The following is a 13387-nucleotide window of genomic DNA, read 5'->3' as shown; positions in this document are numbered from 1 at the left end:
ACACACGACTAACTTGCACGAATCATACAGTAGTCCACTACAGACGAATAGTAAAAGGGGGTGGTAATTTGGTTAGATGTTACGGGTTTAGGAAAGAGTGAAGACGGAACAAAATAAGAGATTACCTGTATAAAACAATTTATAAATATAAATTTGATATTTTTTTCACGATAAACGTATTGCCATACGGTATCGGCCGCTGTATTATTATATGTATATAATACTATTCTTGTTGAGGCCAGTTTTTTTCTTTTCTCATCAATTCTCACGTTCCCAGTAAAATATTTCACTGTAGGGCTAAACTATGTCGACCACTGCGTTCCTCTATTTCAATTTCAGTTACGTGTTGTCATTATGTTCATCACATGATTGTTCTAGCTTTAGTTTTCCTCTCCTATCGCAATTCATTACTTTTGAATGAGTCACTTGTACTTGACAAATTGACGGATTTGACGACATTAGACCATGCGAATCATCATTTTGTGTAGGCATTTCTAACTGTTTAGATATTGCAGAATAAACTGGATTGCTGTAAATACTAACTTTTGAATTTGAAGGTTTGATTGCAATGTGATTTAGCTGAATAGTAGTACTACCCTTTCTATCACTGTTTTCGTCTATATAGCATTTTTCTTTTTCCATCATTTTCTTTTTCACTTTGTTAATTTTCCCTCTATGATAGCAGATACCAGCATAAATTACTATGTTTATAAATAGTAAAGAGCAACCGATAATCACAGTGATACTAAATGAAATTGACCCTGTATTATCCGAGTGCCGGTTTGACTTACTGGTCTGTAAGTTTTCATTACTGTTAGAATTTTTAGTTCGGTTCGATATATTATCCTTTAAGCCTGCCTTTGCAATAGCGACCGTAGTTTGAGAAAGGCTTTCACGCACTTTCAAATTGCCGTTACGTTTATTATCTACTTGAATGTCATTCATTAATCTTTTAGTTATATTAGATGAGGAAGAATGTCGAGGGAGTAAACGATAAAATTTACTCTTTGAAATCAACATGGAAGGGTCATCAAAAGTTGACAAATTGTTTGAGTCGCTCAGCATATGAGCTGCGTCTGACTCAGAATTACTACTTGTGGTAGATTTAGAATTTATTTTTGGTATAAGGTCCAACCATAATGCCATGTCTGATCCTCTATAGTGGTGCTTTATGTGTAGACCTTTCCCTGTAAAATAAAGAATAAGTATTCCAGTCAACACACATTATTCTTACGTTTTAAAGTATTCTGTTTTAATTTTGACTTGTATATGATGATTCTAAGATATATTTGTGTTTGTTTTGTGGGATTTATGTCGGACATATAGATAACAACGGTGTGTTTACTTCAAATAAACACAACTTACGAATGAAACTTAGAATTAGGGTAAAACGTTGTTGTTTTTTTTATTCATGCCGAATTAGTATATTATTTTTTATTCATGCCGAATTAGTATATTATTTTATACCCCGATACACCAAGTGGTGAGGTATATATATGTGATACCTTCCGTAAGAGTTGCGTGTCCCTTCGTCCGTCTGTCTGTTCCCTGACGATTTTCCAGATGATAAATTGTGAACTGAATGATGGATTTTTTTTAAAAACTTTGAACAGTTGTTGAGTACAACAAAATACAAATTGAGATCAATTTTTAGCAAAATCATAAATGTAGTTTTCGAGTCAAAATGTCGGTGGCTGTATATTATAGATACATACTGTCAATGCGTTTTGTTTGCTGGTGTTGAATTTTGCTAACGCTCGCGGATAAAAAAGTTCTGAATCCACATACACAATATTAAATGGGGTGGTTAATTGAAATGTTTAAAAATAAAACTGCAGAGAAAAAAGCATTTGAATGTTAAGTCCGTTTATGGATACACAGAAAAGAAATTGCAATATATTTGTTCATTTGTACTTAACATAAAGAAACAAGTATTTATGTCTGAGCCGTTTTTTTGTGAATAGACAAACACATGAAAAAATAAGTTTCCAAAATCATAATACTATCGTTCTTATTTTTTATTTGTAGAAAAACGCGGGAAAAAACATAGTTAGTATATAGTTTCATTTTAAATGTTTTGTTTTATTAATTTATTCGTTTGTCCTAAACATTGAAAATTTAATGTTTTCTTGTTGATTTAAACATATAAAATGGACTTAGAGATTATAACAACAAATACAAAAACATATTGTATTTTTCAAGTTTTTAAAAAAGCATTCGAAATAAATTTGTGACATACTTTCCCAGGGAAGAATGTTTTTTTTTCTCTAAAAAAAACCTTTAGTCCACTGTACAAATGTTCATACAACAGGTCTATTTAAACCATTGTTAATTTTGAAAGAGCAACTAAGGGAACCAAGGCCACAGTGGCAACCAAAAGAACGCAACCCAAGGACAAAGACCAGATACGGAAAACAGACACACACACACAACAAAGAACACAAAGTAACCAAAACCATACATACAAAGCAACAGAAGCAAATGAGCAACTCGGACTCCACTAAAAACTAGGAGCACGAACCAGGTGCACCGGCAAGGCAGGCGTCCTCTGCCTTTCTAGAAACACCCACCAAGATGCTCATAAGAAGCAAAGTTCGGGGTAGACGAAAGAGGAAAGGAAAACCACGACACTCTGACGAAACCAGTCCTCATGGCGCAGATGGACATACCGTAGCGATCCACGAGTTCTTGATGACGACCATAAAACTTCTGTAGTGATGACTTCAATCTTGTAGCAACATAACCCTGTTCCAGAAGTTTTTGTTTTTGTTAGAATTCTAGCGCGATACAAAAAGTCTGCGTAGTTTCGGCAAGCTCTGGCATAATGTATGAGTTGTGATATGAACACTCCATACGCACGTGCTGAAGGGATGTTGCCACAGATGAAAGGAAAGTTGACAATTCTGAATGATAAGTCATCACGTTTGTCGTAAAGTTTGGTCAATAGTTTCCCTTTACCATTGATTTCTAACTAGGTCAAGATATGACCTCACATTGTCTGTAGTATCCTAAATCTCAAGTTATTTGGGGTAGATGCGACGTATCAAATCCCCGAAATTAGGGTTGTTTAAAGATAACACGTCATCTATATAGCGGAAACGGAGATTAAAGGATTTAGCTAAACGATATTCTTTCTTTAGGATCAGATCAGCTTTAAAGTCAGCCTCATAAGAGTGAAGGAATAGGTCGGCAAGTAGAGTAGCAAATTTGTTCCCATTTGAATGCCGACCGTTTTTTTGAGAAAAAAAACGCTTCAACCACACTGGACAAACATGTTGCCGATTAAAAATTCCAGCATTTTGGACAACATCTTCTTCTGTATATTTGGAAGATGATTTGGAATTATTTTTTACAAAGTATTAGAAATCTCTACCAAGAATTATATATTTGTATCTAGGTGTACCATCTTATATGGAAAAACAACCATGTATAATGTTTTTAAGTCGGGATTTTAACTGAGTAGGGGGAATAGAAATATACAGTGATGAGAAAATCATAGGTTTTAATGCTATTATATTCTGATAAAAGTCTTGAACTGATTGCCTCCAAAAGATCTTTCGAATTTTTCAGGATCCATATTGAATTAATACCACTACGGAAGTACTATGTTCCAGTATATAATTATATTTGATGCATCGTTCTTGAGTTCTTAGACAAATTCATTAGAATTGCAGATAAAAACAAAATCCGTGATCTCACCTATATGTAAATACTCTTGTTTAGAAATGTTGTACACCGGCCATTCTAAATTTGATAACTTCTTATTTCCATTTTCCTTGACTGGTAAGTTTGGGTTTCTGAAATATTAGAACGATGTGTCAAATACATTGTAGTTTGCACTAATATAGAGCTATAGTTCATAGGATATTTAAATTTTCGGTTTTGTTGTTCATCAAACCACGAATTAAATTCCTAACAAAATGTCAATCAAAACTTTTAATGGTTTAATGAAATCCAAGAATTCACGTATCTAATTAAAGTAATTTTGACCATGCAGCCTGGAAAATTGATTTCCCAAATATTTTTTTTACATTCAGCCGATTCTCAGTACATTTTTCCATTTTTTAGTGGAAACCAAGTTTTAAAAATACAATAAATAAGATAAAACCAGCTGAATAATGGTAAATAACAATTATTAAGTAAGACAATTTCACATGTAAGCCATTTACAATAAAAGGTTGATTCAAAGATCTCTGGAACTTATGTCATATATTTTTTTTCTAATTATACAGTTTCAGTTGTAGATGGCCTTCCGGTAGCGTTTATTCTACATTTCAAATCATCTTTACGGACAAAATAGATTTAGAATATATGAAAATGCAAAAAAAAAATGAACTTCACTAACTTATGATTTCAATTCTATAAATAAAATAAGACAACCAAACAAACAAATAATGCCGTACGGCTTATAATTACTCAAAATAATATCGCACCCTGATTTTGCAAAGTTTGTCCATAACCGCATTACGTATGCACTTAATTTCTTTTCATTCTTTGTATATCGACTTGGAAATGGTGAAATTCCATCTACCAGAGGTGCTCCGAAAATGTATGGTAAATCATCACCATGCACACCGCCAGACCACTGCGTAAAGTCCTCAGACAGTGTCGAGTAACCAAAGTTGTAAAGGTAAGTATCTTTCCCTGTTTTAGTATGTTCTTGTGCCATCTTTATCAATGGCGCTACATACAATCCGTCACCCAGCATGCGCATTATATTATCACGTGTTGTGTTTCGGTTTTGCTCTTTATTCCAATCTGAGTATTGGAAGTCAATAATTTCGTACATTTTTTGTCGGTGATATGTATAAAGATTATGCACAAAAGTTCGTATCATTTGTGCTTTTCTCTCTAATGATATTCCCTCCTCAAGCTCCTTTTGTTTCATGTATGAATATGCCTCGTTCTGAGTTACTCCAAACACAACGGGAATTTTTGAAAACAACCCTACCTTTTCCTGAATAAGATTCTCAACATTATTAGGAAACATAGGACCTCCACTAGGAGTCGGAGCGAAACAGGAAAAGTATTTTGGTGGGGAAGGTACATTTTGAACAAGTTCATTGGCAGTTTTATGACGTAAGCAATCCAATAATAAATTTGAATTGCTGAAGTATTGGTCACATCTTACTTTAACTGCTAACCACTGAGTGCACATGACGCTATCAAACGATACAGCCCATGGGCTTAGTGCTGAACCACTCTGTATAATTGCCCGCTGAACCAATTGAGCTACAAAAAGATTACAGTGAAAATTTTCACCAATGCTTAAATTTATTGACAGTTTCGGGTTTATACAAGTTATTGTTTTCATTTTCTGTGGATTTAACATTGAAAAATTCAGTTTAATCATATATGTACTTATTATTTAACAATATTTCCCGAATGGATTAATCCGTTTAAATTGAACCTGTTTTACGTAGCTCGAAGTACCATGTCCCTTTTTTATGTTCCGATATAGAAATATACATATAATTTTTAGAAGATAAATTTGGTATATGGACTATTCGGCTGTAAGATTAAAACTTACTTGTCAGCATGGGAGACAACAACATTATGTTAACGAGAGCCGCACCATATCCATGACCGAATAGAGTAACCCTGTTTTTATCTCCACCAAATGCTCCAATATTGTCATTAATCCATGATACGGCTGCAAACAAATCCCACAACGCGTAGTTTCCGCCTGCCTCGTGGTTCCCTGTGCTGAGAAAACCTATGAAATATATCGGTTACACGAAGATTAAAATAAATAAAAAACAAAAACAAAACAAAACCCAAACCAGAAAAAAAGAAGAAAAACACAGAATGCATAGATAACCAATGCACCTATGCCGAGCCCTCTCATTTGTTCGGATGTGATCGTTTAGTTTATATTTATATATTTGATGTTCTTAGAGAGTACATAATTTAACTTTTTTTTGTTTTATGGTTCTATCTTTCCCAGCGAATGTCTGTCTGATAATTTGTTGTGAATGCGTGCGTTAAATGCTTTTAGTTTGAGAGTATGTCCTAGGTTATTTACTAAATTTACTCTTTCCGTAATTGAACCTTCTTCAAAGGAACAAACCTCCAAAATTAAATTTGCATATAACTTATTTAACCCCCAGTTTTATAGGTTTTTAAAGCTTTTATACAACACTTTTTATACTAAATTTGTTCTATTTTACTTACTTTATATTTGTTGCTAATAATTCGATTGGCTTACTTTCCTACCTTTGCATGGGCTATTATTTAAGTTTGGTCATTAGGTACCACCACTGAGGTAGAAAGGTAATTAACGCGTCGTTTAATATTAAACTTGGGAAAGATGAAAAAAAAAACGGTATCAAAACAATTACAGTGTATAGACTAGGAGTAAAACTTGTAAACGAATTTGAATTTGGTAGTAATTGGTAAAAAAACGCCCAGGGAAGCCTCACCCGTAGTTTATATTTCAAGTCAATACACTTTCGATCATTATCGATTAATTCATATTCAAAGCTACTTAAAGACTTCAGTTGCAAAGAATTGTCTCAGACACTAACAATCTAGCAATGCTCTGATCATGAGTATCTAATGAAGACATGGTGTTAATTATTAGCTGAGTTTAGAGGATAAAACATGGCAAACTGTACCAAGTACTGTTTCATTCCGATAAATCTATACCAACAAAAGGACCTTAAGTTCAAGGGCTGATATTGATCGAGGGTGATAGAGCCTTATATAAAGAAATATAAACTTTATCATACATATAGATAGGAGGGTATTTCAGTAGACAAACTGTCCGTGAGACCACGCAAGGATGAGAGAGAATTCCGAGTAGGGGTATAATAAAGGTTACCCATGTGATACTGTGGTGTGATATAGCGAGTAAGGTCACAATGTTTGATCACGGGTCATATATGTTTGACTTTATTTCATTTTTTTTTAACTTCTAAATTTACGCTCAAAGGTTTTTTTTCTTTTACCAAGTGCGCCCAATCTGTAGTTCACAGTTACAGCAATAACATCACCATAACTTGACAGGACACTCCCATCGTAAGCATTTCCGGTTCCCATATTATATGATTCTCCGTGTACAAATATCATGACGGGAAATTTTGATGAACTATTCCATTCTACAAAAAATCATGATAAATTTACAAAATTCTGTAAATCGAACAGAAAAGTATGGCAAGCCAAAGTGGACAAAAATGCCTATTTATAAATATTTATAATTCATTTATAAATATTTATAATTCATTTATAAATATTAATAATTGTCTTTTATTTATAAATATTTCGAACTAATTTATAAATATTTTTGATTCATTTATGAATATTTATAAAAAACATTTATAAATATTTGTAATTGAATAATAAAAATTTATAAATCCAAGACAATTACAAATATTTATAATTTATTTATAAATATTTATAATTCAATTATAAATATTTATAATTATTCATACATATTTATAAATAGGCATTTTTGTCCACTTTGGATTGAAGTATAAATATTGATAATTGATTTATAAATATTCATAATTTATTTATTACTATTTATAATTGCTATATTTATAAATATTTATAATTTAATTATGAATATTTACAAATAATTTATAAATATTTATAATTGAATTATTAACATTATAAAAAAAAATTATTTATAAATATTAATAATAGACATTTTTGTTCACTTTGGCTTTCCATAGAAAAGTCTTTACGAACGTTTTTACGAACCTATACAGTACATCTCAGTAGGATATTCAATATGTTGTCAGTTTGTAAATGACATGCAAAGCATATGTAATAATACATCAGCAGTAATTTAAATCTATTTATCATCATTATTTTATTATATCAATTGAAACAAATTCAGGAACAATCACAAGACAGTCCCTTCAGAATCCGCAGGGCAAACGACCGAGAGGTAGAGTCAGAAACACCAAAAGGGCATCAACAGCAGAGGAGCTGATGAAGGCAGGCTACACTTGGCATGAGATTGTTTTCAGCGCCACGAAAAAAAGCAGATGGAAGATGGTTGATGGTTGCCTATGCTCTTCCCAAAAGAAAACATGTTTAAATTAAGGCAGTAGACCTGTGATACCTCCAAAATTTACCAATAATTCAATTTTCTTTAAAGTTGCTCATATCACACAAACTGTAGTAAATCGTCTGACAAATGTTAAAGAAAATTAATCAGTTAGATTTGGAATAATACTATAATGGATAAAATCAAGTAAGTATTCAATAAGGTTACCCAATTTTAAATTATGATGACTTATAGAAGACGAAGACTCACAATGGTAGTCAATGCAAAATTAACCTTTGACCTTAGAAGCACTGAGAGCCTGATTTCAGTCTGACAGGAAGTTAACTTGTAATACGAAGTGTCATATAAAGCAAGGATCTTTTTAGTTTCGTATCTTTAACAATATTAAGTGTTTATAGCTCAGGTCTTATTAAAAAGTTTTGTTAAGTTATGAAAAAAAAAAAAAAAACAAATCTTAGTTGCGGTAAAATTATAAAAGGTATACCATATTTAAAAAAAAAATATCCATATATTCACTTTCGTCCTCTTAGAGGTTACACCTTCCACATATTATTGAATATAAAGCATTTCTGTGCACAGCATGATACAATTAATAATGCAAAATAATGTCAAACAAATATTCACATTCTGCATAAAGGGAAAAGTTATATGATGGATGCAGTTAAATGTGGAAAGAGTTATATGCTGAACAAGGCTACATAATGAAAACAAAACGCTTGAAATCTCATTAGGAATTATATAAAAAGTATCTTTTTCTCAACTCTATAAGGTTGAGTTGTAAAACTGGACAGGTTGTTGGTAAGATGAACTGCTCATAGCAGAAAATATTTTATATTTCAATTTGAATATTTTATTTTATTATAAGGAATCTTAAAGAGCAATAGAAGACATCATTTCAAACATGTATTCACCTTATGAAATTTATATTCCTCAATGTACCCTGTTCAAATATTTTATCAATACTTTACTTTCTTAGTTATTTTACAAAGAGCAAAGTTGCTGAAGGATGACGTCTTTGTTCTAGAAGTTGACCTCGGAGTTATTTCCTTTAACAAGAGTATCACTTTAAAACTTGAACGCCAGGAGTCATTCAAACGTTCTAGTGACTGAAAACCTTTCAGTTTGGATTATCTCTCTTACCTCAGGTGTACCACCTTAACTAAGTCGAAAGTCTACGAATGGTTTAATGCTTACCGTATAGCATTGTAGTTTGACTTTTGAATTGAAAACGTTATCTTTTTGTCAGTTGCCATAAACCTCTCATAGATGACAAAGCATTTTTTTTTAAAAAGGAAAGAAAATTAATACGGACCCGCTAATCCAATTAATCTTGAATAGATATGTTCTTAGTGTTTTTGTAGATCTATTATATTGGAAACTCATATGAAATAAAGAAGAGTTAGCATAGAATGCTTTAATTTTTTTTTATTTCTATATAGATTGATTTAAGTCAGCAAATTTTAAAAACCTATTTTGTAACATCTATTTTACCAGATTTGTTTTTGAATTTACTTGATTATGGATAGGATTAGTGTTCGGTAATTTTGTTGTTACCCTTATTTCATTTGATGTGCCTGTACCAAGTCAGGACCAGTGCGGTACCAGCTGCTTCGGTGGTGTAATATCTATTTTGTCAGATTTATTTTGGACGTGACTTAATTTTGAACCGGATTAATGTTCGGTAATTGTGTTGTTAACCTTATTGAGAAGAAACTCTATTGTCATGTCTTTATGACGAAACGGTACTTTTTATGTAATGGACGCCCTGGGTGTATTTAAAAAAAGGAAATCAAAATGAAATGTTAGCTGTCATTCATTTGTATAATTAAAAACAGTCTATGTTTTAATGAACATTTATAAAGACTTATTATTTAAAAAAAGACTTCACCGAGTTGTATTAATACATGCATAGTACTTGATAACGGCACAATCTCTTTTAGTCTGACGCATTAAGTAACATGACGTGCAGCTGTACTGCTCCCAAGTAGCAGTTTCTAGAGTTCAAATACATAAAACGCTATTTATGCACCCACAACATAATCTCTACCAATCCTCGAGAAAACTAATGGAAAAATTGCAATGTAGTTCAGATATCATTGATACAGTTAAGCATGCCATTTAAAGCAGCAAAAATTATTGCTTTGCAAAGAATAAAATGTAAACACCATGAAATCAAGTACAAGATGATGCAAAATAAGTATCCATTTATTTATAAACGAACCTATTACGAGAATCAGTTTACTGTTACCATCTCTTTGTAAATAGCGTGCAATCTTAGAACCATCTTCTCTTTTGGAGGTTAACTCAGTTAATAGTAAAACAATACTGGTGTTTATTTTGTTATAATGGCCTAATAGCATGATAACGTATTTGTTATAGTCAGGATAAGAACACCTAGTAATTATCAGAAGAATGGTACTGAAAAACATTAGTTTTGGTAATTAATGATTAATTTCCTGCAATTTGATAGTGTTTAATGTTCAAGTTTTCACCGGTGCTGAGAGCCGATGCAATTATAGATATACAGACTATTTTATGTGGCAATAGTTTGACCAGGAAGTAACAAATTGTTCCAGACAGTTACTTCCACATCTCACCAAGAGCATGACGCATCATTCTTGGTAATTTACAAATACATAGTAAACTTTTCCGTTCGCATCCAAAATTAGCAACTCTCAACAATAATAGATTTTTTTTGTAATATGAATAAATACGTATCGCTTAATTTATTAACAGTTATTCTTACTCATGTATACCACTGCTTGATCACATTTTAAAAATTTATTCATTATATTTGTTGCTTACCATTCAAGTTTGGTGCGTTCTCTCATTCAACATGCCAAAAATACAACGTCAGGAAATAATAACATGTACATGTATAATATTTTCTAATTCTGGCCTCAGTCATACAAAAAAAAAATCTCGATACGAAAATTTCTTATAATCATTAAGCTTTTCATATTATATACTATAAATATGAATGATATTTGAGTTAAGGATGCATTTTAGGAAAATCTAGATTTAAAATCTTTTAAATGAAGTAGGACCAAGTGTGTTATAAGTAGGATTATCGAAATTGCCGCAAATATTTTGAACGTTGTTACTCTACTATGGAAACAGGCTTATAGTAAATTATATAAAAATGTGTATGCAAAACGAGATCCAGAAATTCTTTTTAAACAAAACAAACAAAAAAAAAATGCTGACGAAAACATTGGATCTATGTAAAATTTTGAATGACTTTAGAAGTTTAGAGACATTTTTATTACCATGTTTTGACTTATCTATATCAAACTTTGCATATTTTTTTTATTTTCATTGAACAACATAAAATTATATGACAATACTTTCTTCTGCCTTTTCTACCCTCTTTACTGTTAACTAATAGTTATTCATTTCATAGTTTTTTCTCAAAATGACGGAATGTAAAAATGCTAAGTACACTGTGTTCATTTTCAAGAACATAATGCAAACAAATTTTCATAATGATCAGCTTGAGTTAATTTCCTCTCATGATCCTGATTTTTCCAGAAGTTACTTTAACGGGTATGACAACTGAAAACTTACCTGCAGTGGGCACAAAGATGTTTAGGTTTAAACAAGATTCATGTTGTTCCTTAGTTGACTGCATTATCCTCCATGAATTAATTTGTGATCCTTTAGGTATACCACTACCATCAAACAATTCATTGCTCCAACTCACTTGAGGACACGAGACCGAATCATTGGCATTTGTAACACCTTGGAGTTGAACTGCCTCTGACGGTGGCATAAAACGAAGTAATCCCGAAGCAAAAGGGATTCCGAAGTATCCATTAACCGGAAGGAGGGCTGATTCACGTGGGAACTCTATAGCGACTCCACGAAACTCACCTTTTGTTGTAGAGACGACATTTTGCGAAGTTTGATGGATAAATACTGGTGCAACACATCCACGGAAAAATGTTAATAAATTAACAAGTAAGAGTAAACAGTCTGGTAGCACATAAAAATGTTCCATACTTTCTTTCTCTTTCGAATTCTTAATTATATTTTCAGATCTAGTCTGTTGTATAACATAATCAGCATTATGATGGATCGATAAATAAACTGCAAATCCTCTTAGTTTTAACAGGATATGAAAGTATCAAATATTTGATATGTCTCTTCTTTACAATAGCAGACATAAGGTTTTATATCCGTTTTGTTCCAAACAAGCTGTCATGATGTAGTTTTTACCATCTTGCATTTTTACAATGTCTGAAAACGATTATACATATGATGGTAAGTTTATGACTTTCTGCATCACTGGACCACTTTTTTTCTTGTTCACATTATTTTAAGGAAGCATCACCACAACCTTATTATTTCTTGTCAACTATTATTATCAAAAGTATTTCAAAGAATTTCATGCACCTGAACGACTGAAAAGAAGTGTCCATATATATTTTTTAAATTGCATCCTAGACAAAAATGCAGCGTTCACAAAGTTTTACGATCAAGATACACAGTAGAATATGCAAACATTCTTTCATTTTTCTATTCTTCAAATATAGTAATATCCATGAACAACATTTCCCTTGGAACTGTGAAGCAATTCTCGAAAACAATTCGATTAAACAACTATTAAAGATTCCGTTTCTGCACTTTTGATCGGAAGCGGTATCGCAAAGTAGTAAAAATCATGAATTAAATGATTTTAAAAGTGGCCATCGAAATTCCTCTTCACGATAACATTGTTAAATTGTTGGCTTCTCTGGCCAATTAAAATGGAGATACAATTCTGTGATAAAATCCGCTTTTCACAAACAACTTGATTTCCTGCAGTCTTTCGATTCTTAAGGCACTGTCATGAATTTAAATAAGGAGCTAACAGGATGATAGCAAAAATGAGTGTCTGTTTTATCTATTTACAGATAATAATTAACTTGGCAAAAATGGTTAAATCCAAGTACTAACAAATAATCTGATGCTGTTTGTCCTGTATAACAAAATATGAATCGTTTTATTTCTGTTTAAAGGCGTCCTCGCAAGCTTACATTGACGATATAATCCATGATTTTTACCGGTTCCGTTTTCTGTAGGTATTTTTAATATATTGTTGTTCAACCTGTTAATGAAGCAACTATTACAGTGAATGAAACGGCTAATTTACTTTCTGATGACTGAACATGAACTTTTTGTTTATATTGCTTGTCTACAGAACGTAAAAGATTTATAATTGATTTCTTAATTGATTATCCAAATTGTGTTTTAGAGTCGTCAGACAGCTCATTAATGAAGGTTGGATTTATTCATAGAGCTAAACGCTGATAACTTGTAACACGTGATAAGGAGGGAACGACATAGCATTGCGAAACTGACAAAGCGACAATAAGAAAGAAGGACATT

General features: G+C 32.0%; 1 protein-coding gene across 2 annotated transcripts; it reads right to left on the bottom strand.

The window, feature by feature from the left end:
- On the bottom strand, positions 1–13095 carry LOC148624841 (neuroligin-2-like). 2 transcript variants are annotated; one of them, XM_088567819.1, is made up of 6 exons: positions 11585–13095; positions 6951–7100; positions 5531–5716; positions 4434–5232; positions 3700–3797; positions 1–1187 (listed from the first exon to the last, which is right to left on the bottom strand). In XM_088567819.1, exons 1-6 carry the CDS (start codon positions 12015–12017, stop codon positions 340–342), a joined length of 2514 nt encoding a protein of 837 aa, XP_088423945.1. In that variant the 5' UTR covers positions 12018–13095; the 3' UTR covers positions 1–339. The 2 variants fall into 2 exon arrangements, with proteins under 2 accessions (XP_088423945.1, XP_088423946.1); XM_088567820.1 differs by lacking the exon at positions 11585–13095 and adding an exon at positions 8929–9617 and having other exon boundaries at positions 3–1187.
- Positions 13096–13387: the final 292 nt, after the last annotated feature.

The sequence above is a fragment of the Perna viridis genome, chromosome 2, assembly GCF_037379345.1.
Source record: "Perna viridis isolate PV_CMFRI_1.1 ecotype Kerala chromosome 2, ASM3737934v1, whole genome shotgun sequence".
NCBI classification, from domain to species: Eukaryota; Metazoa; Mollusca; class Bivalvia; order Mytilida; family Mytilidae; genus Perna; species Perna viridis.
The sequence above is the reverse complement of the archived record's forward strand: the minus strand, read 5'-3'. Positions and strand labels throughout refer to the sequence as shown.

Coding starts and splice junctions, on each gene's coding strand:
- LOC148624841 (XM_088567819.1), bottom strand. CDS start 12,017: ATGGAACATTTTTATGTGCTACCAGACTGTTTACTCTTACTTGTTAAT. Junction 5,717..6,950: donor CTACAGATTGGGCGCACTTG/GTAAAAGAAAAA, acceptor TATATTTCATAG/GTTTTCTCAGCACAGGGAAC. Junction 5,233..5,530: donor GTTGTCTCCCATGCTGACAA/GTAAGTTTTAAT, acceptor ATCTTTTTGTAG/CTCAATTGGTTCAGCGGGCA.